The sequence below is a fragment of the Enhydra lutris genome, unplaced genomic scaffold (genome assembly GCF_002288905.1).
Source record: "Enhydra lutris kenyoni isolate GAN:26980312 unplaced genomic scaffold, ASM228890v2 scaffoldscaffold4, whole genome shotgun sequence".
Classification (NCBI taxonomy): Eukaryota; Metazoa; Chordata; class Mammalia; order Carnivora; family Mustelidae; genus Enhydra; species Enhydra lutris.
In genome coordinates, this window is record NW_019154088.1 from 58,739,886 (window position 1) to 58,763,921 (window position 24,036).

Here is a 24,036-nt window from a genome sequence, read left to right on the forward strand (position 1 = left end):
TATTTCTACTTCAGACCTAACAACTACAGACCAGAGGTTTTGCTTAATTTGCTAGGGCTGCACACAGAGCTCAAAGAAATATTTTACTTATTAGATCACTGGTTTATTAGAAAAGGATACAACTCAGGCATAGCTAGAGCGAAGAGATAGATGCACAGGCAAGGCATGGGGGGAAAGCACAGAGTTCCATGCTGTCCCCAGGTGCTCCACTCTCCCAACACCTCCACACGCTCCCCAGCCCAGAAGCTCCCTGAACTCTGTCCTTTGGTGTTTTTATGGAGGCTTCACTACATAGTCGTGATTGATTAAATCCTTGACAACTGGCAATTAATTCAACCTGCAGCCCCCTTCCTTCCCTAGAGGTTGGGAGGGTGAGGAGCTGGAGTACAGAAAGTTTCAACCCTCCAATCACCTGGATGGTTCCCCTGGCAATAGCCTCCTTACTAAGGTTACTTAAGGGCTTTCCAAAGTCACCGTTAACATAATAAAAGGCACATTTATTGTTCTTATCACAGGAAATTCTAAGGGTTTTAAGAGACCATGCCAGGAGCCATGTCAAAAATCAAATACATATTTCTTATTATAAATAAATCCCAATATCACAGAGAGTATAAGTACAGGAATTTCCCCTTATCTGGGGAGGATCCGTTCTAAGACCCACTCCCCCCAACCCCCCCACCCCCCCACCCCCCCCCCCCCCCCCGTGGATGTCTGAAATCGCAGATAATACCTAACACTGTTTAAACTGTTTTTTTTCCTATACATGCATACCTATGATAAAGTTTATTTATAAATTAGGCAAAGGAAGAGATTAACAATAATAACTAATAATAAAATAGAACAATCATAACAATATACTGTAATAAAAGTTATGGGAGTGTGGTCTCTTTCTCTAAGCATCTTACTGTATTGTACTCACCTTTCTTGTGAAGATGTGAAATGAGAAAATGCAAAATAGCATAGCATTTCATAAGAAATGAGAGGAAGTGGGGTGAATGATGTAGGCATCAGAAGAGAAACATCTGCTCCTGGAAGTGGTAAACTGTGGGTAACAAACTACTGAAGGCATGAGACCACAGGGAAAAAAACCGCAGGAAGCAAAAAACCACAAAGAAGCAAAACCTAGGTCAAGTAGGAGACTACTGTAAGTTTAGCCTTTAACCACATTGAGCATATACTTAAATTTCAGAAAAGATTCCTGAGCTGTTTTATTACCTACCTGCAAGTGCTGCTTTTCTGCATGACGTCAGCTCGATGATACCCAGAGAGTTTGCAAAAACCGTCATTACTATAAACTACAGGCCAGTCCACAATCTGGGCATTTCCCAGTAAGAAACTCGATTCTAAAGAAGAAAGAAGGAAAATGAAGTTTTTTTATCTTAATTTAACAATGTACTTCTTTCAAGGAAACAAAAAGACAAATTTAAGACAAATACAATTATGGTTTGTTATGATACAAAAAATAAAGCCTATTCTTGAGATTGACATAATCAGTTTAACATGATAATCAAATGTGATCTGCAGTAAGTACAAGATTTGCATACCAATTTAAAAGTCCACTGAAAAAAAGCCGGTTTATAATACCTCTTTGCATTTGAGTATATTCTAATCTATGAAAACAAGTATGGTTGATATTAAGTAAACGTTAAGGACTATAATAATTACACTGAAACACAGATTAATTTATTGAGATTAAGGCTAGAGTCACTTCTCCACTAATTGAGAAAACTAAACTTGATAATATTAAGGCAAATTTGTAGGACTGCTTCAAAAATTCTATTATTATAATTCTGACATGATGGGACAAATTGTCCATTAGATTGATCTTGAGACGTCTAATTTAAAATAACATTGAAGAAGGTGTTTGGGTGGCTTTGGACTCTTGGTTTTAGCTCAGCTCATGATCTCCTGGGTCATGAGATCAAGCCCCACAGAGGGCTCTATGCTCAGTGGGGAGTGTGCTTGAGATTTCTCCCTCTGCCCCTCCACTCACTTGCACGCGCACACACATGCATGCTCGCTCGCTCTCTCTTTCAATTAAATAAATAAATCTTTAAAAGAAATTTAAAATAACTTTGAAGATTCCTTTTTCAAAATAAAATTATTCAAATATATTATTTTCAACCACATTCTACACCGAATTTGGAAACTATGATTATTGTAAATAAAAGGAACATCTCTGATCTATTTTGCAAGGAGAAGTGATTTTGCTTTAGGTATGAAATAAAATAGATAAAAACAGAGAGGGAGGTAAACCATAAGAGAATCTTAAAAATAGAGAACAAACTGAGGATTGCGGGAGGGGAGGTGGGTGGGGGTAATGGGCTAAATGGGTAATGGAGATTAAAAAGGGCATTTGCTGGGATGAGCACTGGGGGTTATATATAAGTAATAAATCACTAAATTTTACTCCTGAAACCAATACTATATGTTAATCAACTTGAATTTTAAATGAAAAAAATTAATACAAAAATATCTTTTGATATCACCCCTGATTAAAAATCCAATATTTTAAAAAAGTAAATTTTAAGGGAATACTATACTTCAAAAATTCAAAATATCTACCAAAAAAAAAAAAAATCTCCTTTGAACTCATATTCAAAATAGTGTCCTAAAAGGGAAATTACCTTATGAGTTTAAGACTTTAAATCCCGACTCAAAGCTGGTCTTCATAAAAATAACTGTGCAATTCAACATTTACTAAGAAGCTGCTAAGTAAAAGGCACTACTCTTAGTCAAACAATGGGATAGAATTGCAATCAATAAAACATACCCTTTACTCTCAAAAAAAAACTTACATGTTAAGAAAAATAAAATGTAACAACCAATTACAATTTATCAGAATACGTGCTAAATCTAGAAGCATTGGACAAAATATGACAAAAATTTGTTTCAAGGTACTAAAAACAAACAAAAGTAGACAAACTAAAAAAAAAAAAAAAAAAAAAGACAAAACCTTGAAAAAAAAGAGATACATTAAATAAGATACTCATTTAACTGTCATTCCCCCAGAAAGCGAATTTCCAATTTATACAGTTCATTGGTTATATAGCTCAAACAGAAAAAGTCTTATGGGACTAAATAGTCAAAAGTCACAATTTGGGGCTATCAGAGCATCTTGAAGTTGAGGGGGAGATCCTTTAACATATGGAGCCATAAACCTGAATATAAATCTACCTCAAATCTCTGCAATCTCAACTATGCATGCACAAAATGAGACTACAAGAAACCTGTCTACTTCAGCAATGACTACAAGGCAAGAGGTAAGCAGAAATTTCACCAGCTCTCAAGGCTAGAAGACAAATTTTTAAGTTCAAGTCCTATCAAGTTAGATAAGCTTGGTAGATAACTCAAGTTCTCCATTTAAGCCACAAAAATGTCATCCTTTAGGAATAAGAAACAAGTCCTAGAATAATGGGTTATAAACTGGGACTAAGATTAAAAATGTGGAGTATACACTTACACACACATACACACACACTCACAAAAAGCTAAAATCATAATCAAGGAAACCCCCCCATAATTTACCTGCTCTTTACAATGTATGAACACAATGTCCAGTATACACTTAAAAACTATCAGACAGGCAAAGAAAGAGAAAATTTTTATGATAATTGAGGGGGGAAATAAGCAATAGAAAGAGAGGTCAATATGGGAACAGGAATAAACAATACAACTTCTGGAATAAAAAATTCAGGGGTGCCTGGGTGGCTCAGTGGGTTAAAGCCTCTGCCTTTGGCTCGGGTCATGATCTCAGGGTCCTGGGATCAAGCCCCGCATCAGGATTTCTGCTTGGAGGGGAGCCTGCTTCCCCCTCTCTCTCTGCCTGCCTCTCTGCCTGCTAGTGCTCTCTGTCTGTCAAATAAATACAATTTTTTAAAATCTTTTAAAAAATTCATTGAATAGGTTTAACAGTACAATGGACACTAAGAATTAACAATTTAAAAACATATCAATGCAAATGATTCCAAACTGAAGCAAAAAGAAAAAGAATTTAAAAGATGTTCCATAGGACAATATCAAGCAGTCTAAAACATATGTAGCTGAGTATGGGAGAAAAATAAAAAAGACAGAATTGGGCACAAAGGTCATATGAATAAAGGATAACTAAAATTTCTCAAATTACATGACAAATAACAACCTAGAGATCTTAGTTCAGTAAACCTCAAGCATGATAAATGCAAGCAAAGCCACAGTATGAAGATGGGTAACAGCAAAGCTGAAAATAAAAAATAAGGGGAAAGTCTTTTAAACACCCATAAAAGAAGATTATTTAAATATGGGGGGGGGCCCATGGGAGAGATAATAATTACAGCATACAAATCTTGGAAAACAAAGATGACCAAAAAACAATGAAATGACATCTTTAAAATATTGAGAGGAAAATATTTATCAACCTAGATTTTCATCTAGAGCAAAGTATCCTTCAAAATTGAAGGCAAGGGGCGCCTGGGTGGCTCAGTGGGTTAAGCCGCTGCCTTCGGCTCAGGTCATGATCCCAGGTCCTGGGTTCAAGCCCCACATCGGTCTTTCTGCTCAGCAGGGAGCCTGCTTCCTCCTCTCTCTCTGCCTGCCTCTCTGCCTACTTGTGATTTCTCTCTGTCAAATAAATAAATAAAAAATCTTAAAAAAAATTTGAAGGCAAAATAAAGACACATTCAGAAACAAAACAGAAAGAATTCATTGCCAGCAAAATCACAGCAAAACAAACGTGGTAGGAGTTTTAGTTGAAAGGGAAAAAGAATCAAAATAATAATGATGATGACCCTCACCAAAAAACGTCAGGAGGGTAAAAACAAACAACTGGTGGGACAAACAGAAAACAAAACCACTGGGGGTGCCTACGTGGCTCAGTAGGTTGAATGTACAACTCTTGATTTTGGATCAGGTTATGATCTCAAGGTCATGATCTCAAGGTCATGGGAGAGAGCCCTGCACTGGGCTCCACACTCAGTGGGGAGTCTGCTTGAGATTCTTGCTCTCCCTCTCTGTTTGCCCCTACCCCCACACTCTCTCTCTCTTTTTCTCTGTAAAATAAATAAATAAATCTTAAAAAAAAAAAAAAAAGTAAACCATGGGATGGTAGCCCTAAATCCAACCATATCAAGCATTACATTAAATGTAAATAGAATAAATAGACTAATTAAAAGACAAAAATTTCCAGACTGGATTTTAAAACAAAGAAACTGATAGTCTACTATTTCTAAGAAAGCCATTTAAAGTATAAAGACATAGACACATTGAAAGTGAAAGTGTGGCAAAAACACACTACATAAACACTAAGCATAAGAAAGTAAAAGTAGCTACATTGATGCAAAATAAAGCAGTCTTAAAGACAAGGATAACAGAGATAAAAAGTGGCAATTAATGATAACAAAAGGGTCAATTCATTAAGAAGACATGATTCTCTCAATATCTATTAATGAAAACTAAAGACTCAGATGACTCCAGGCTCAGTGAAATCTTTCAAATATTTAAATAAAACATAAAATAAATATTATACAAACTCTCGGAAAATATATGAGGAAACATTTCTGAACTTGTTTTATGAGGTTAGCAAATAGAAATAGCAATATATATATATATTATATATAGCCAAGTAGGGTTATCTTATCAATGTAAGGCTGATTTATCATTATGAGATCAACCAATGTAATCTATTATATCAACAGAATAAAAGAAAAAACATATCATCTCAATAGATGTAGAAAAAAAAACATTTGACACACTTATTCATGATTAAAATCTCTGAGAAAACCTGAAAAGAAGGAAACTTCTCAAACTGATTGAGGATATCTACTAAAAAATCTATAGCTAACATTATTTTTAAAAGTAGAATACTGAATAACTTCCCCCCAAGATCAGGAAAAATTTAAGGATGTATATTCTCAACCCTTACACTCAACCTTTTATTGGTGGTCCAACCAATAAACCAAAAGGAAAAAGAAAAAAACACAAAGGATATAAATATTGGAAAGGAAGATAAAATTGTTTTCTACTTGCAGATGTCATTAAGGAATATTCAAAGGAACACCTAAAATTAAGTGAATTTGGCAAGGTTGTAGGATATAAAGTTAATATAAAAGTCAATTTTGTTTCTGTACACTAACATTAAACAACTGGAAAATGAAAAACAATTTCACTTAGAATGATACGAAAATATAAAATACTTAAGAATAAATTTATCAGAAGATGTGCAGGACCTCTAGAGTGAAAGCTAAAAAAACTCTGGTTAAGTAAATTAAGAAACACCTAGACAAAAAATGAGCTATGCCACACTCATGAATGGAAACTGGATATTTTTAAGACATCAATTCTCTTCAAATTGATCTCTAGATTCAAAACAATCCCAATGAGTATACAAATAGGCTTTTCTGAAGTAACTGGCAAGTAATCATAAAATGTTTATGAAAGTACAAATTACCTAAAATAATCCAAAATAAAATCTGAAAAAGAAGAACCAAGTTGGAGAAACATACAACCAAGTTAAATAGTTCAGAGATAAAACCTCACAAAAATGATCAATTGATTTTTTGCATAGATGCCAAGGCAGTTTAATGGGTAAAGAAAAGTCTTTTCAATGAACTGTGCTAAAACAACTATATATCTACATGAACAAAAATTGAACCATGACTACTACCTCACACCACACACATGTACACGCACACAAAAATTTTAAATGGGTGATCAACCTAAATAGAAAAGTGAAAACTAAAAAGAAAACGTGGGAGAAAATCTTTGCCACTTTAAGGAAGACAAGAATTTCTTAGATAAGACTTCTATAGCAATCACCATAAAAGTAAGAGTTGATAAATAAATCAGACATCATCAAATTAAAATCAGCTGCTCATTCAAAGACATTGTCAAAAAAGTGAAAAGGAAATCCACAGACTGAGAAAAAAATACTTACAATACAGATATTTGAGAAAGCCCTCCTATCCAGAACATACCCAAAAATCCTACAGAGAGACAAATGACCCAATGAGCAAAATGGGCAAATGACTCAAACAGACACTTCCCAAAAGAAGATATACAATGGCCAATGACCACAAGAATAAGATGTTCACCATCATTGGACATCAGGGAATACAAATTAAAAGCACAATGATATATCACTCCTCAGCCACTAGGGTGGCTATAAAGGTTAATAATACAAAATGTTGATAAGAATGTGAAACAACTGAAACTCTTTATAAAATTATTAATGAGAACATAAAATGGAACAATCAGTTTGAAAAACAGTTTCTTGCACAGTTAAATATTTAACTATGACCCAGAGATTTCATTTTTAGGCATTTACTCAGTGAAAAGGAAACATACGTTAACAATAAGACTTGTAGAAAATGTTCACATCACATATATTCATAGTAGCCAAAAACTGAAAACAATGAAAATGTCCATCAACAAGAGAACAGATTAAAAATTTTATGTATTCATACAAGAAAATCTATTCAGCTCTAAAATGGAACAAACGACTCATACATCCAACAACACAGATGAATCTGATAAACATTACAATGATTGAAAGAAGTCAGAAGCTATAATTTCATTTATACGAAGTTCAAATACAGGCAAAGTTAATCTATGGTGATAGAGATCAAAACAATTATGGCTAAAGGGAAGGGGTAGGAGAACTGGCAGGAAAGACGAAAAAGAAACTTTCCGGTGAAGGTCATTGTTCTCTATCTTTATAGAGGTGTAAGTCACACAAGTGTATACATTTGTCAAAACCAACTGAACTGTACACTTAAGATCTGTGTATTTTAATTACATCAAATTTAAAAGAAAACACAAGGAAGACAAAAGACTAGAGACTCAGAAGTTTTAGGAAAGCTGTGACATTTGAAATGAACCTTAGTGACAAGAATGGTAATACTACCTTTTCTTGGTACATAGAGTAGTTAAAGTAGAGATTAAAATGAGCACCCCCAGCGAAAGGGGAACCCTCCTACACTGTTGGTGGGAATGTATGCTGGTGTAGCCACTCTGGAAAACAGTATGGAGGTTCCTCAAAAAGTTGAAAATAGAGCTACCCTATGACCCAGCAATCACACTGCTGGGTATTTACCCTAAAGATACAAATGTAGTGATCCGAAGGGGCACATGCACCCAAATGTTTATAGCAGCAACGTCCACAATAGACAAACTATAGAAAGAACTTAGATGTTCATCAACAGATAAACGGATAAAGAAGATGTCGTGTATATATATATGATGGAATACTATGCAGCCATCAAAAAACCCAAAATCTTGCCATTTGCAATGACGTGGATGGAACTAGAGGGTATTATGCTAAGTGAAATAAATCAATCAGCGAAAGAAAACTATCATATGATCTCTCTGGTATGCGAAATTTAAGAGGCAGGGCAGGGAGTCGTGGGGGGGGTGGTGAAGGGAAAAATGAAATGAGATGGAACCAGAGAGGGAGACAAACCATAAGAGACTTTTAATCTCAGGAAACAAACTGAGGGTTGCTGTGGGGGCGTGGGTAAGGATAGGGTAGCTGGTCGATGAACATTGAGGAGGGTGTGTGCTATGGTGAGTGCTGTGAGTTGTGTAAGACTGATGATTCACAGACCTGTACCCCTGAAGCAAATAATACATTATATGTTAATTTAAAAAAATAAAACAAACAAAATAAATAAATAAAATGAGCATCCCATAAAAAATGCTTCATAAAGTATAAATTCCTCTATAAATATATGACATTTTCATTTATGTATACATCAAGAATAAAAATTATAGTGTGATTATCAAAGATTAACTTTTCTCCTCTTAGCCCAGGTTGGGTCCTACTCAGTTTACTCCCGCTAATCCATATGCTCTCCACTTCATGAGTAGGTCGCTGTGGCAGTCCATTCAGCTACATGGTCTCCCTGCCTCAACTGGTCTTATTTGTCACACTAATGTTCACTTGCCCCCCCAAATCCCTGCCTCCATCTTACTAGTCCTCCCCCAGATCAAGACTCCCAAGTTCTTACATTATCTGATTCTCTCCCAGACTTAGAAAGCTTAGAGAACTTCACTCTCCCTACTTACACAAACACATTTCTCATTACTTCTAAAGTCCACACTATTGCAGTTAAGTCTGTTTTCTCATTATGGCCCCAAAATATACTCATCCATGATGCCTACTGTCCACTTGAAATGCTTTTCCCCATCCCTTTACCTATCAAACCTTTCAGAACCAGGTCACTCTACCTTCTGCATGACACATTCAATGAGTACCACTCAGCCTAATCCCCCTCTGGCTACCACCATATCTGCCTCCAACCCTTCACTGGACAAATTTTGCATAAAAGTTGTCTATTCTCATTAGTCCCATCTTCTCAGCTCCTGTTCACTTGACTCACTCCTATCTGGTTCATTCCTTACCACTCCAGGACAACCAAGATCACCAATAACCTCTCCATGTCCCCAAACCCAAAGGATGCCTTTTACTGATCTCACTTGACAATTCAGAAGCACTGTTAACCACTTCCTCCCTAAAATTCCTCGACCCTTAGCTTTCATAAAGTGACCTTCCTCCAGTTCTCTGAACAGTCCTCCATTTCCTTTTCAGGCTCAATATTCTTTGTCCAGTGAGATTATTAGAGTTTCTCCACATCAGTTCCTCTTATACTTCACCTGTCTCCATAGATTCAGTAGGTGGTAACTTGATATCTCCAAACCAGACCTCTTTTATAAACTCTAGATCTTCATATCCCCATTGACCTAGATATCCTCTTAGCTATCTCAAATGGACCTCAATATCTTAGAGAATGGGATTACCACCCATGCAGTTATGTAAGCCAGAAATCTGGGAGCCATCATTCAATATCCTTCTCATTATTATTATATCTAATCCATTACATAATCCTATAAATTTTGTCCCCTCAATCTTTCAAATTTCTCCATTTCTCTGGATCCTCATTATCATCATCCAAATCCAAACTTCCAACACCTCTCCCCTAGATCACTCCAACAGTTATCTCATTGATTTGTACCAGTCCTCTCTGGGGTTTTTTCAGTGGATTGTCCACACTGAAGTCAGAGAGGTCTTTCCAAATTTCCAATTAAATCATGTTCCCTCCCTGCTTTAACACCTGTTAGTAGATTATAATGGCTCTCAGAATGCTCAGATCCTTGACATGGGCTGTAATGACTTCAAAGTCTATCAAATCAACCACAGCCAAATTTTTCTTATATTTTTGTAAGCTTCAAGCTCTCTCCCAACATAGGACCTTTTTACTTGTCATTCTCTTCCTTACTTATCTCATTGACACTTGCAGTTATTTAGATTTTAACTGTCATGACCTCTGTAAATCTTTCCCTGACCTTCTGGCCAGGTCATACCTAATAATTTTAAACATCACACACCTCTTCCGCACAGCCCTTAACACAGTTACAATTTTATACCTATTTGTGTTATGATATGATGAATGCATATCTGCCTGTTGGGCTGTAAGGTCTGTAAGACAGAGCCTATATCCATTTTGGTCCTATTTGATCCCCCTGTACCTAACACAGTGTCTGGCCCATAGTAGATGCTTGCTTCTTGGTTGACTATATCAATAGACAAATGAGTTCATGTAGTCACACAGGGATCTCTCTTTATATATGTAATATCATAAAATTTAGTATGTGATGCCTCTCTAAATACTTCATATATACGCTATTTTTGACTTCTCAGATAATATAGTCCTTGGGATTATAAATTTTTTGCCTACTGTGCCTAGAAGAGTTGCAATATAGTAATTACTTATTGATTGAAATAACTGCTTCTATCCCAGGAAATAGAAAACAAATGTTCTAAAAAAGAACTAATATAAACATGAAAGGTTCTAATGAAGGAGGTTTTCTCTCCCCTAGAAACTAAGCGAACCAGTGTTTTCAAACTTGTTTTAAGTTGAAACTCATAGTAAGAAATTAATTTTATATAGTATCTCAAAAATGTGTTTGCACAGATATATACACATGCACCTACACAAACACACAACTAAAAAAAAATCTCAAACAACACTTACTATATGAGATCCTCTTTTTTTATTCTTTTTCAATTTTTTGGTGTGCTAGTCAAGACCCACTAAATCAATTTTTTACACCAAAGTAAGGGTTATATCTCACAAAATCCTAAACATCCCCAAATTCTTACAGACTTCCCTCTGCCATAAAAAGACTTGTTTTCGAGACATTTGTTAGGATTTGGATCAGGAGCTTTAATTGCTCCCAGTTAATTCTGATATTAAAAATATTAAACTGCTCCCACCATACCATTTTCAATAACACTACAATGAGAAAATTATGCCTCCAGCTCAGTAGGGCCTAACTACGATTATTCATTTATTGTTGATATATTATGTAATAACTATGTAATACGTAATGTATGCTATGTAATAACAAAATTAAAGCAACCATTAGTGGAGCCCAAATTCTGTGCTAGACATTGGGACAGATGTCCAATCTATTATCTCTAATCTGGAAAACAACTCCATTCTGCAGTGAGTCAGACTCACCAAGCCCAGATTTCCCAGAAACAGTGACTAGACCACAGGTTCCCTAAATTCTAATTCTTGACTGAGATATCTACAAATTCAAACATTTTCTAGGTGAAATTATGTCTTTTTTTTTCTTGTGATGGAAAAGTAGGTAGTCAAAGAGTGAAGAAGTCCTAAAGCAACACAATGTAGGCAAAATTAATTCTCATATTAGCTTGGAAGCAGAGTTGTTTGGTGGGGGGGGAAATGAAGTTGGAATCAATCCCATTTTTCAAAATATACCTGATTTTAGCCAATAATCATAGAATATGGACTATTCAGATATTTACCAGCTACATACTAGAGTATTTTCTCACAGGTTCAATCAGACCTAGCAACTCAGAAGAGAGTTTCTTAAACCAACTTAAAAATTAAACAAATAGTCCAGGAAATAGGGTGTCCATACATCTTTATGCTTCAAGTTGGATTTTTATTCATTTAGAACCCCAGAGAGTGAAGTGACTACGTGTTCACTGTGTCTTAGTTCAAGGTCCTAACAATTGCATGTTAGCAACATGTGCTCTTGGTTTATGGAGGACAAGCATAAGAACTATTTTTATCACTTCTGAATGCTTTATAAAGCTGTAATTGAGAAAATTAGCCACAGTGCCAGGGACTTCATAGAACAAATCATCGACCGGTAAATATTCATAACAATCAAATTACCACAAAGAGCCCTGTCCGCAAACTATCTGCCAGTACTTGGATCCCCTGTCAATACTCCCAAGGGAGCTACTCTGAAACACCTAGGGAGTTATAGTTAGGTTATTGGTTTCCTCACACACAAACTAGAGATACCAGTATCTACCATTCTGGGTAATTTATGGAGATGAAATAGAGTAATCCAAGCAAAATCTTTATGAATCAACTATTAGAGCAAAAGGTCTTTATAGCACTGGGTGTTATATGCAACTGATAAATTATTGAACTATATTTGAAACTAATGATGTACTATAAATTGGCTAATTGAATTTAAATTTTAAAGAAGTCTTAGTAAACTAATAACTTATTATTTATTATGCACAAGATTCTTGTACAACTATGTCATTTATGCAGAGAGAACTTTCTATGTGTGAGTTCTGTATATGTATGTACAAGCAAAGAACTAGAAAACAATATTTAAATATTGATCCTGCAAATCAAAACCTACAAAATTTATTTCACTGAAAGCTGAACTACAAAATAAAATATTGGGGGGGAGCAAAAAGAAGGAGAAACAGATTTCCTTTTCATGTCAAAGGCTAAATTAGATGAAAACTGATAAATATTAATTGGACTGTCCAGGATTTTCCTTTGGATATTTGTCTGTTTGTTAACTGAAACACAATTTGTATATTTGAAATATTCATACAACTGTTCCATTTCCCTATAGTCATGAAAATTACTCTTTCAGTGAATGTGAAATCTGGTATTATTAACAAACATTAAGAACAAGATAGCAAATTAATTAAAATTGTTTCCTGGAAAATTTTAATTTCCTTTGGCTTTCAAACATGGTGAGGAAAAGCAGTCTGGCTACTGAGAGATAACTTCTCTGCAAAGGAGGTGAGTTGCAAATCTTTTTTTTTTTTTTTTTGTAAGAAATTTATTTATTTATTTATTTATTTGACAGACAGAGATCACAAGTAGGCAGAGAGGCAGGCAGAGAGAGAGAGGATGAAGCAGGCTCTCTGCTCAGCAGAGAGCCCGATGCAGGACTTGATCCCAGGACCCTGAGATCGTGACCTGAGCTGAAGGCAGAGGCTTTAACCCACTGAGCCACCCAGGCACCCGGTGAGTTGCAAATCTTGAACGTGAGATCAGTTCAGAAGTTTTGGAAACACAAAACTATTAAGGAAATTGCCCAGAATTCTTGGTGACTGCTACCATCGTTACTGTTCTGAACTAAATATTTGTGTCCTCCTAAAATTCATATGTTAAAACCCTACCTCTCATGCGAAGGCATTGGGAGGTAGAGCCTTTGGGACGTGGTTAGGATTCGATGAGGTCATGAGGGTGAAGTCCTGCATGAATGGGATTAGTGCCCTTGTACGTGTCACAAAACGGTTTGCCTCCTCTGCTCTGCTCTCTACCATGTGAGGAAACAACAAGAAGCTCGCTGTCCACAACCAGGAAAAGGGTTCTCACCAGAACCCAACTGTCCTGGCACCTTGATCTTGTACTTCCAAGATTGACACAAATAAATTTCTGTTGTTTAGAAGCCATTCAATTTATGCTATTTTGTTGTAGTAGCCCAGATAGATTAAGACATTCCTCAACTAATCCTGACAGGGAAACCAGTTCTGATTTGTCCTCACAGTTCCTAGCACACCAAGAGGCGTGAATTCTGGAAAATTCAACCTCCTTGGGATCCAGACTATTTCAGTCCTTGAAGATGTTTGCAAGTATTTCCTTCCAAATGATTCAAATACACAGTATGTTCCTGCATGAGGGGCCTAAGAATCAGGTCATTATCCCTATTCGGTGTTAGAAGTCTAGTACGATATTTTAGAAACGCAATTCTACAGAGTAGATTCTTTTTTTTTTTTTTTTTTTTAGATTTTCTTTATTTATTCCGGAGATAGAGAGAAAAAGCAGGGTGAGGAGCAGAGGGAGAGGGACAAGCAAACTCTATGCTTAGCATGGAGCCTGATGGGGGACTTGATCTCAGGACCCTGAGACCATGACCTGAGCCTGAAATCAAGAGTCTGATGCTTAACCAACTGGGTCACCCAGGTGCCCCATACACGAGCAGAATCTTGACTGAATTTCTGCAAAGAGGCTAAGTCTTGAAACATTTCCTATTCTATCAAGACCTTCCAGTGTTTTCTCAGAAATGGACATGAAACAAATCAAGCACTCTTCCCTCATGGATTCCAAAGTCAAAAAATAAATCACAAGATCCTGATTCAAAAATGATTCAGTAGGATCATTATGTGTTTCTCCCAATTTTGACTGCACATTTCATTGAGACGGAGATTGAGGAGCATTGGAAGGGGCCCCAGGAGTTACTCATTCCAGGACTTACCCCTCAAAGATTCTGTTTTAATAGGTCTGGGGTGAGATCCAGGCATCAGTGTTTGTTTTTAAACCTTCGGAGGTGGTTCTAATGCGCAGCCAGAGTGGAGAAGCACTGATCTATTGCAGTAATCCCCAATACTGGTGGCTGTAATAGAACCCTGCCATGAGTTCAAAACTGTCAAAAATACTGACTGCTAAATTCTGAACAGAATCCCTCAAGATGGAATGCAAAAATACAGCCTCTGAAGGAAAGTCCCAAGCTCAGCCAGGTTTGGGGAACTGACCTAGTACTTCGCTACTCCAAGGGTGGACCACTCCCACCTGGATGCCTGCTAGCAAGGCAGACTCTGGGACCCCCCCCCACCCAGACCTGATGAATCCGAACCTGCCTGTTAACAAGATCATCAGGTCATCCTCAAGCCCACAAATGCACTCATTTTACACATTCTTCCCTTCTTTTCATGGACGGGAAAGCAGGCGTGGAAAGTTACAGGACATGGCACACACAGGAAAAGAGTTTCTGGTGGAAGACAAACACCCAGCCAGGCCTCACTGTCTAAGACTTTCTATCCTATCAAAGTGTATTTCTGAATTACTATCTAAATTTTTGTTTTGCTGTGTCTGAATATAAAAGAAGGACTTCCTCTTTAAAATGCCATTTCTTCAGGTAACAGGAAAATATCCATATTCTATGTGCCTGCATATTAATCCCATTCTTAAAGGAGATCATTTAGAACTATGAGGTCGAGAGTCCTGACTGATAAACATTTCTAGAGGAGAAGTTGCAGTCAGTCAACGACAATATAAAAGCATGGGAGATGTTCCTTCCCTTTCTATAGCAATTCCGGGAAAAAGTCTTTTCCTCTGAGCTGTTGCAACATTGTATCTGGCATGATGAGATAGTTTTTAAAAAAATTTTTTTGTTTTACTTTGTTTTTATGAAAACTATACCCTTCTGTGGTCCAAAGATTCCATGGACATTAACAAGGTGAAACACATTTTGGGGGATTAACTCTCTCTCTCTCTTTCTCTTTCATTCCCTCCCTCCCTCTCCCTCAACTTTCCTATGCAAGTTACCCCAAAGAGATGAGTTTCAGAGTGCTAACACAGAGACGTTTTCATATTTTTAAAGTGATAAAACACACAAGAGAATTCTAGAGTACGAAGGAGGAGAGAAGATATCAAGTGGGGGTGAGAAAGAGAAAGTACTTCACAAAAGGAATCCAGAACACCGAATGAAACAATTTCCTTAATGTATAGTTTTTCCAAGGTCTAGTGTCGCCTCTGAGGACAATCGACTGGTTTTTCTCTCTATGTTCATATCATCCTAACTTTGGAGAAGCACACCACCCAGAAACCAGCACTGTTATTTAGAAAGCCTTATAACCCCAGGACAGGGATCCTCCAACAGAGGTTCAGTTGCAGGTGGAAGCCCCAAAAGCTGGCTGAGAGCTATTTCAAGCTGCTCTCCAGAACCCCTGGGACTTTGTGAAGAAGGGCTGAGTACAGGTACTCATAGCTCCAAGTAGGACCTCTCCCTCCAAATCTTCTGATTCAAAGAGCTAAAGAACGCACATTCCAAAAATCAGTGATCTCAAAGAAATGGGAAAGCATTCTATGCTTATGGATTGAAAGAACAAACATTGTAAAATGTCATGCTGCTCAAAGCAACACATTTAATGCAATTCCTATCAAAATACCCCCAGCATTTTTCACAGAGCTAGAACAAACAGTCCTAAAATTCGTATGGAGCCTAAATAAATAAATAAATAAATAAATAAAAATCCCAAAGAGCCAAAGCACTCCTGAAAAAGAAAAACAAAACTGGAGGCATCACAACTCTGGATTTTAAGTTAACTTACAATGCTGCAGTCATCAAGACAGTATGATACTGACACAAAAACAGACACATGGATCAATGGATCAGAATAGAGAACCCAAAAATGGGCCCACAACTATATGCTTAACTAATCTTTGACAAAGCAGCAAAGAACATCAATGGAAAAAGTCTCTTCAACACACGGTGTTGGGAAAACTAGACAGCAACATACAGAAGAACGATACTGGACCACTTTCTTACACCGTACACAGAAATAAATTCAAAATGGATGAAGGATCTAAATGTGAGATAGGAAACCATCAAAATTCTAGAGAAGAACACAGGCAGAAACCTCTTTTACCTCAGCCATAGAAACTTCTTTCTAGACACATCACCAGAGGCAAGGGAATCAAAAGCAAAAAATGAACGATTGGGACATCATCAAGGTTAAAAGCTTATGCACAGCAAAGGAAACAATTGACAAAACTGAAAGGCAGCCTAGGGAATGGGAGAAGATATTTGCAAATGACATATTGGATAAGGGGTTAGAATCCAAAATCTTTTAAGAAATTGTGTCAAACTGAACACCCAAAAAACCCTAAAAAAATCCAGTTAAGAAAGAGGCAGAAGACAAGAATAGACATTTTTCCAAAGAAGAAATCCGGATGGCCAACAGGCACATGAAAAGATGCTCCACATCACTCGGCATCAGGGAAATACAAATCAAAACCATGATGAGATACCACCTCACACCTGTCAGAATGGCTGAAATTAACAACACAGGAAACAACAGATGTTGGTGAGGATTCAGAGAAAGGGGAATCTTCTTACTGTTGCTGGGAATGCAAACTAGTGCAGCTAGTCTGGAGAACAGTATACAGGTTCCTCAAAAAATTAGAGATAGAACTACCCTATGATCCAGCAACCGTATTACTAGATACTTACCCAAAAGATACAAAAATACTGATTCAAAGGGGTACATACATCCCAATGTTTATAGCAGCTTTATCAACAATCACCAAACTATGGAGAGAGCCCAAATGTCCATCAACTGATGAGTGGATGAAGAAGATGGGGTGTGTGTATGTATATGTATGTATATATACACACAATAGAATATTACTCAGCCATCAAAAAGAATGAAATCTCGCCATTTGCAATGATGTGGATGGAGCTAAAGTGTATTATCCTAAGTGAAATAAGTCAGCCAGAGAAAGACAAATACCACATCATCTTACTCATTTGTGGTATTTAAGAACAAGAACAGATGAACCTAGGGGAAGGGGGGAAAGAAAAAAAGGAGAGAGGGAAAGAAACCATTAAAGACTCTTAATGATGGAGAGCAAACTTAGGGGGCTGATAGTGGGAGGTGGGGGAAGATGGGCTAGATGCGTAATGGGGATTAAAGAGGGCCCTTGTTGTGATGAGCCCTGTGTGTCGTGTGTAAGTGATGAATCACTGAATTCTACTCCTGAAACCAATATTGTACTGTATGTTAACTAACTAAAATTTAGATTAAAAAAAAAAAAACAATGACCAAAAAGGAAAATTTGAAGCTTAAAATTCAATAAAATTGAAGCTTAAAAGCAACACAGTAAAATTCATGTAGTAATTGCTAATGTTTTCCAAAAGGTTAAGGGCATTTTAACAATGCTATTTGTCAAATATTTATTATAGAATTGAGGTTTGGGTTTGAAATTTTGGCTTTATTAAAAAATGTACTTTGTTTCTGGTCTGAATCAGCCTCTTATTAAAATATGAAGCTACATGTTTCTAGTCCACAAGAACAACCAGACTGAACAAGCTAATTACCTAGCCTGTGGTACTCTTTCCTGAACTTCTGTAAATAGAATGCAGAAGTCCCCTGTGCACACAATCACACTGAACTAAGCTTCCTTTGGCTGCATTCTTCTTCACTTTAAGGGAATGAAAGGGAGCTAGAAAACAAAGGGATGATGCACCTGATGTCCAAGGCTTCACTCCAAACCCAGCTCGTAGGCAAATCTTCACTACCTCTATCTAGACCCAGATGTTTGAGCCAAAACCCAGAAAGGCACCCTTCACACCTCTTCATTTATGCCATCTGATTCATCACTAAACCCTAATAATTCTACCAATGAAACATGTCTGATGCATACACTTCTCTCCATCTCTATTGCTCCCAGCCCAGCCCAGGCCACCATCATCTCTTGCCTAGACTACTGCAACAGTCCTCCAGCTGGTCCCCTACCATGGATTCTCCTCCTTCTGACCGAACTTGTTGTTACACAACAAATAATCCTTGCAGCCAGGAGATTTGTCCACTGCACTTGGAATACAATGCAAGAGCCTCACCCTGAATAATCAGGCCCCAGCTTTCTCTTTTCTTGCTCACTGCAATCCATCTACACTGGCCTTTAAATTTCACAAACTTAGCTACTCATTTTCTCGGTCTCTTTTTAGAACTGTTCACCTGTTTTCTCTTCACCTGAAACACTGTTCCGACCACTTATCATCTAACCACCTCCTACTTTAGGTCTCCATTTTAGACTACTGCCTTAGAAAGACCTTCCCTGACACCACCTCCAAATCGAAATTAATCCCTCTCACTCTTAGTCACAACAATTTCCTTTTCTTCATGACGCTTACCACGATTTGCAGTTATATGTTGGGAAGTGGGTTTGTTGAATTCCTATTCCCCTGCCAGACTCCAAGTTCCATGCAGTCAGAGACAACGCTGTTTTTTCATCATTGTATCCCCACCAGTGTTTGCCGAATGATCAAAATCAAATATAGAAATTCCGATTCTTATTTAAAGTCGTATAATCAACGCTTGTTAGAACAATGCTAGATATTGTCAAGAATTATAGATAAGGACTGTGCGAGGTAGTTTTCTTCAAAGAACAGACAGTTCTACGGAAAAAAAAAAAAATCGGGGGTTCCCAAGCAGATTTCCCCACGCTCTGGAAACTTGTAAATTTAAATCATGGTGTCTATACTATTTTTTAAACTCGTCTTCTGGGTGAGTGGTATCTGTAGATATATTTAAGCTTCATAGAACAGTAACAGCAGAACAATCCCTAAAGCACATACAGCACATGCTGTTTGGGTTAAATAAAATCCTGGCACAGATGGTTAAACAAGAACATAAATAACTTATATGTCATGCCCACGTCCACGATATTGATTTCTGGTAGATGCATTGCTCTACTTCCACTATGCAATAACAGAATATAAGGCTGGTATCCTTCTATTCTTACAAATACACCTTTACCCTACAGCTCTATAGCAAGGTAGCGTGTGTGTGTGTGTGTGTGTGTGCGCGCGTGTGTGCATGTAGTGTAGATGCATACACTTTGTACCTTCCACAATGAGACTAATTATTATATAATAATATTGGCAACATTAAGCAGACCATCACTGTGGGAGTTTGAAATATGCAAAAAAATCTGTTAATTTATTCAAACTTGTTCAGCTGTCATCAAAGATAAAAATATGCCTCCACTTTTCATCTCCTTCAAGATCAAAGGTACATTTTAAAGTTTCTGTGTTTCTTTGACGGCATTAACTTCAACGTGTTTCCAACTAGCCAAAGTGGTTTAGAATGCATGAGATTCTTTAACACATAGTTCTGAAATTCTAATGATAGGAATAATAGCAATTTTGCTGTAGAAAATATTTCTCCGTGCACAAAAAAGGAATGTTCAACAATTCAAAATTTCTACTTTTAATAGTTGGTATTTTGTTTATGAGAAGATGAGCGTCTAGAAAGTATACCATTCAGAATTATTAGAAGCAAAATGTAACTGCACTAATAACCTGTAGGACTCATATTCTTGGAATACAATAGAAAACCTTCACCCTGATATAGAGAGTGACAAACTTTTACTGAATTTTATTACAGTGAAATTTCTTAAAATACCTGAAGCCATAAGCCATGCACTAGTTACATAATCTTGGACAAAAGCTAAAGCAGTCAAAATGTGTTTATCGGGGGAAAAAGTATTACATATTTAATGTTTAAGCATTTTTCAATCCTGCAAATGAACAAACCTTGTTTTTGCAAACGATTTGCATCCATTCTGAACAGATTACTTATTTTCTTTGAAGTTAACCTTTTAAGGTAATCAACACTAATGGCTAGATAACTAATGAAGAATTTCAATTAAGAGATGAGACTAACTTGCACACCTGGTAGAAATACAGAAGTGAGGTTTTTCTGAATGCATTTACAATCTAATTAATTTTCTAAAGCATTGTTCTACTTTTTTTCTACTATCTAGGCAATAGGAGCTAATTGTGCAAGGGAAAGATACAGATCACAAATTCAATTCCTTTCTCTCCTTTGGTCAGATTTCACAGGGCCAGTTGCAGAGAAGCTGACATTTCTGCCTTCTTCTTCAGCCTCTGTAAACACTGCCAGTTACTGAGCTAAAGAGAACTGATGTTTCTTTGGCTCTACATAGTAGTTATTTTTTGGAGGGAGGAGTGGTGTTTGTTTGGAGTTTTGTTGGTTTTTTTTTTTTCCTCCAAATTAAATATGCCCTTGGTCAAATGAGTCCAAATGTTTTAAGCTCAGACTCATCAGTTTATGACTTAAAATGTCAACGACTTAATTCTTTGCTTTCTCCAAGTTAAAAAAAAAAAAAAAAAACTCCCTTACCTTCCCTTATCTAGAGAAAAGAGGGAAAGGGGAATATTTATTAAGCTCTTACTGTGATGAGGTACAGTGCAAGATCCATTACCTTTATGGCTTTGCCGAGTCTTTCCACTGACTTTCAAGGTAGTATTTATAACCCTAGAGAGGCCCAGTGTTTCACCGTGGGTAAGGGCTAGAGCCAGGACAGGAGTCTGTGTTATCAAGATGGAAATGCCTTTGCTCTGTGGAGAGCTCTGTTTTCTGAGCCTTAGAAATGCTCCCACAGAGTCTCAGAAAGATTGCTAGTTACTCTGACTGTGGTTGCTCTAGGAGAGAGAAAGACTGCTTTAGAAACAAATAAGGAGAATGCATCACACCTTTCATTCCTCATATAGAGGTCTGAGCCCAGTTGATGAAGCAACTCTTTCCTTTCCACCTATAATTCCTTCTTTGGTCCATCATGTTTGTATATATTGGCTGCATATGATGTCAGCTGTGAACATGTTTCATGCCCTGCCATCAATCCGTATAGTTAATCAGCATGAATTTACTTACTCTGCACACAGTACCTACAGGAGGTACAAAAGAAGTATATGGGAAAAGTCTTACCTCCAAGGACTGATTATTGGGTTAGGAAGACCAATATTATACTGAGTGAGAAGCCAAAGAAGACCCTCAGATTTCTAGACTAAAAGACTAAAATTTTAAATTTGTTTTATTTGAGTATAGCTGACACACAATGTTGCATTAGTTTCAGGTGTACAATTTAGTGATTCAACCTCTCTGTAAGTTACACTGTGCCCACCACAAGTGTGGTGTCCCCACGTAACACTGTTACAATGCCATTGACTATAACTTATTCTGTATTCCTTATTCTTATTCTTATTCCTTATTCCTTATTCTGTAACTTTTATTCCCATGACTTATTCATTCACTAAGTAGAAGCCTGTATCTCCCATTCCCCTTTACCCATGCTGCCATCCTTCCATCCCCCTTCCTTCTGACAACCCCCAGTTTGTTCTCTATTAATTTACTGGTCTGATCCTGCTGAAAGACTAAACTATTAAAGCCGCCTTTGACAGAGACAGGGAGACAGCAAAGTGAGTTAGTCTGTTTGAAGCCAAAACTAATGATAACTTCAATTCTGGTCACCACTGGGGTTTAGATTACTTGTGAGAAATACAAGAAGAGGCATTCTGTAGGCAACTGGAAATGTAGAACTGGGACTCAGAGAGGATACAGTTTCCATCATGACAGAGGAAAGCTTGGCTCTGAACAGCATGGTGAAGATGTGTAAGAAAGATGGTTGAAGTTTGAACCTGCAGGACCGAGTGCTCTTCAGGAGACGGGGGAGGAGGACAAGGGAGGGACAGAGCAAGGGAGAGAGGAGAGCGGGAACAGGAAAGGAATAGGAAGGGACTAGAAAGAGAAACCAGGACAAAGGGCCAGAGAAAGTGCAAAGTCATGAAATCCAAAAGACAAACAAGCATGAGGAGAGGGTGGTGGAACATAGTCTCAAATCCTGCAAAGTGAGAAAATACAGATGAATAAAAGGCCTTTGGAGTCACAGGAATACTCATTTGTAATCTTCTAGGACATTCTGACATCACGGTACAGACCGAAATTACTTGAAAGAGGTGCAAAAGGATATGGTGACTAAGAATTAAAGACATCCACTACAGATGGTGCTTTCAAAGATTTAAAACTTCTAAATGGCAGTAATAACTAAAGACATTGATACTGACAAAGTCTTTGTTATGTGCCAGACACTTGTCTCACTACTAGGTATGTATTACCTCCTTTAATCCTCATTCCAACACCATAAACTAGGTACTCCTTACGTGTATTTTACCGAGGAGAAAACTAGCTATGAATAAGTCACAGAGCTAGTATGCATTGAAGCCAAGACTTTTGTGCAAGCCTGTGGCTCCTAACCAATGAGCACGCTGCCTCTCACAGGAAAAAAAAAAAAAAAGGAGCATTATTTTTATCATTGTGTTTATTATACTCCTCAGTACATCAGTGCCCAGCTCGTAGGAGACACTCAATACATTTTTGTTTCACTAATGAATTAATAACTAAAACGAGTATATGAGGGTCAAGCAAAAGGATGGGAGCTCTTTTGGAGGCACTTTATTGTCAGACGATTCAACCCTTGTTGGAGAATTTTTCTATCCCCTAATGCTATAAATAAATGAATCTAAACTTATTGTGCTTTAACTTGCCACCCCCTCCCAAAATATGCCAGCAGACAGAAAAGGCTTACAGAAAAAGATCAGGATAAAGATTAACTTCTCCCCTCAACCCAAGTGAGTTGTTTGATTTTCAGTCAAACTTGGTGATCTGAGGCGGGCCCTGCCATCTCTAAAAAGCCAAACTCCACTTTCTCTCATCTGTGGGACACTGTCCAGAACTACAAGCTGCTGCTCAAGGATACTCAAGGATATTCAAGATACTCAAGATACTTAAACTGGTAAGAATCGATTCCCAAGGATAAAACTTGCCATCTCCTAACTGTGAAATTATTTTTTTTTAAGATTTTATTTATTTGACAGACAGAGATCACAAGTAGGCAGAGAGGCAGGCAGAGAGAGGAGGAAGCAGGCTCTCCGCTGAGCAGAGCACCCAAAGCAGAGCTCAATCCCAGGACCCTGGGATCATGACCTGAGCCAAAGGCAGAGGCTTTAACCCACTGAACCACCCAGGCGCCCCTGTGAAATTATTTTTTTAAAAAATTTAACTAGAATCTACAAATCTCTATATTATTTTCTGGCACAAAACAGTCTAGCTTTTAAGCCCGTAGAGAGTAGAACAAAAGCAGTAGGAAATATTTTAGCTGTACATCAAGTTGGAATAGGAGAGGAGCGTGAGATCCCTTACGTGTTCGGCTCTCATGAGCCCCATGTGATTTGCCCTACACAAGGCAATTTCTGCTTTCAGATATACCCACTGTCTAAATATTTTGAACTATGCAGTCACTTACACAAGCTTCCTTAATAGATGTAATCAGCACTGTTTTGGAAAAACTGAATTATAGACTTGTTCAATTTAGGAGACAAAGTCAAAAAGCAACCAGTATCTAG

The 24,036-nt window shown here is 37.3% G+C and overlaps 1 protein-coding gene across 1 annotated transcript in view; it reads right to left on the minus strand.

Annotated features, from left to right (window-relative positions):
• LOC111139282 (potassium voltage-gated channel subfamily H member 5) overlaps positions 1–24,036 on the minus strand; it is a 270,461-nt gene that overhangs the window by 239,118 nt on the left and 7,307 nt on the right. The window contains exon 2 of the mRNA XM_022491521.1: positions 1,220–1,343. Within this exon, the coding sequence (XP_022347229.1) occupies positions 1,220–1,343 (124 nt within the window). The remainder of the gene's footprint in view (positions 1–1,219; positions 1,344–24,036) is intronic.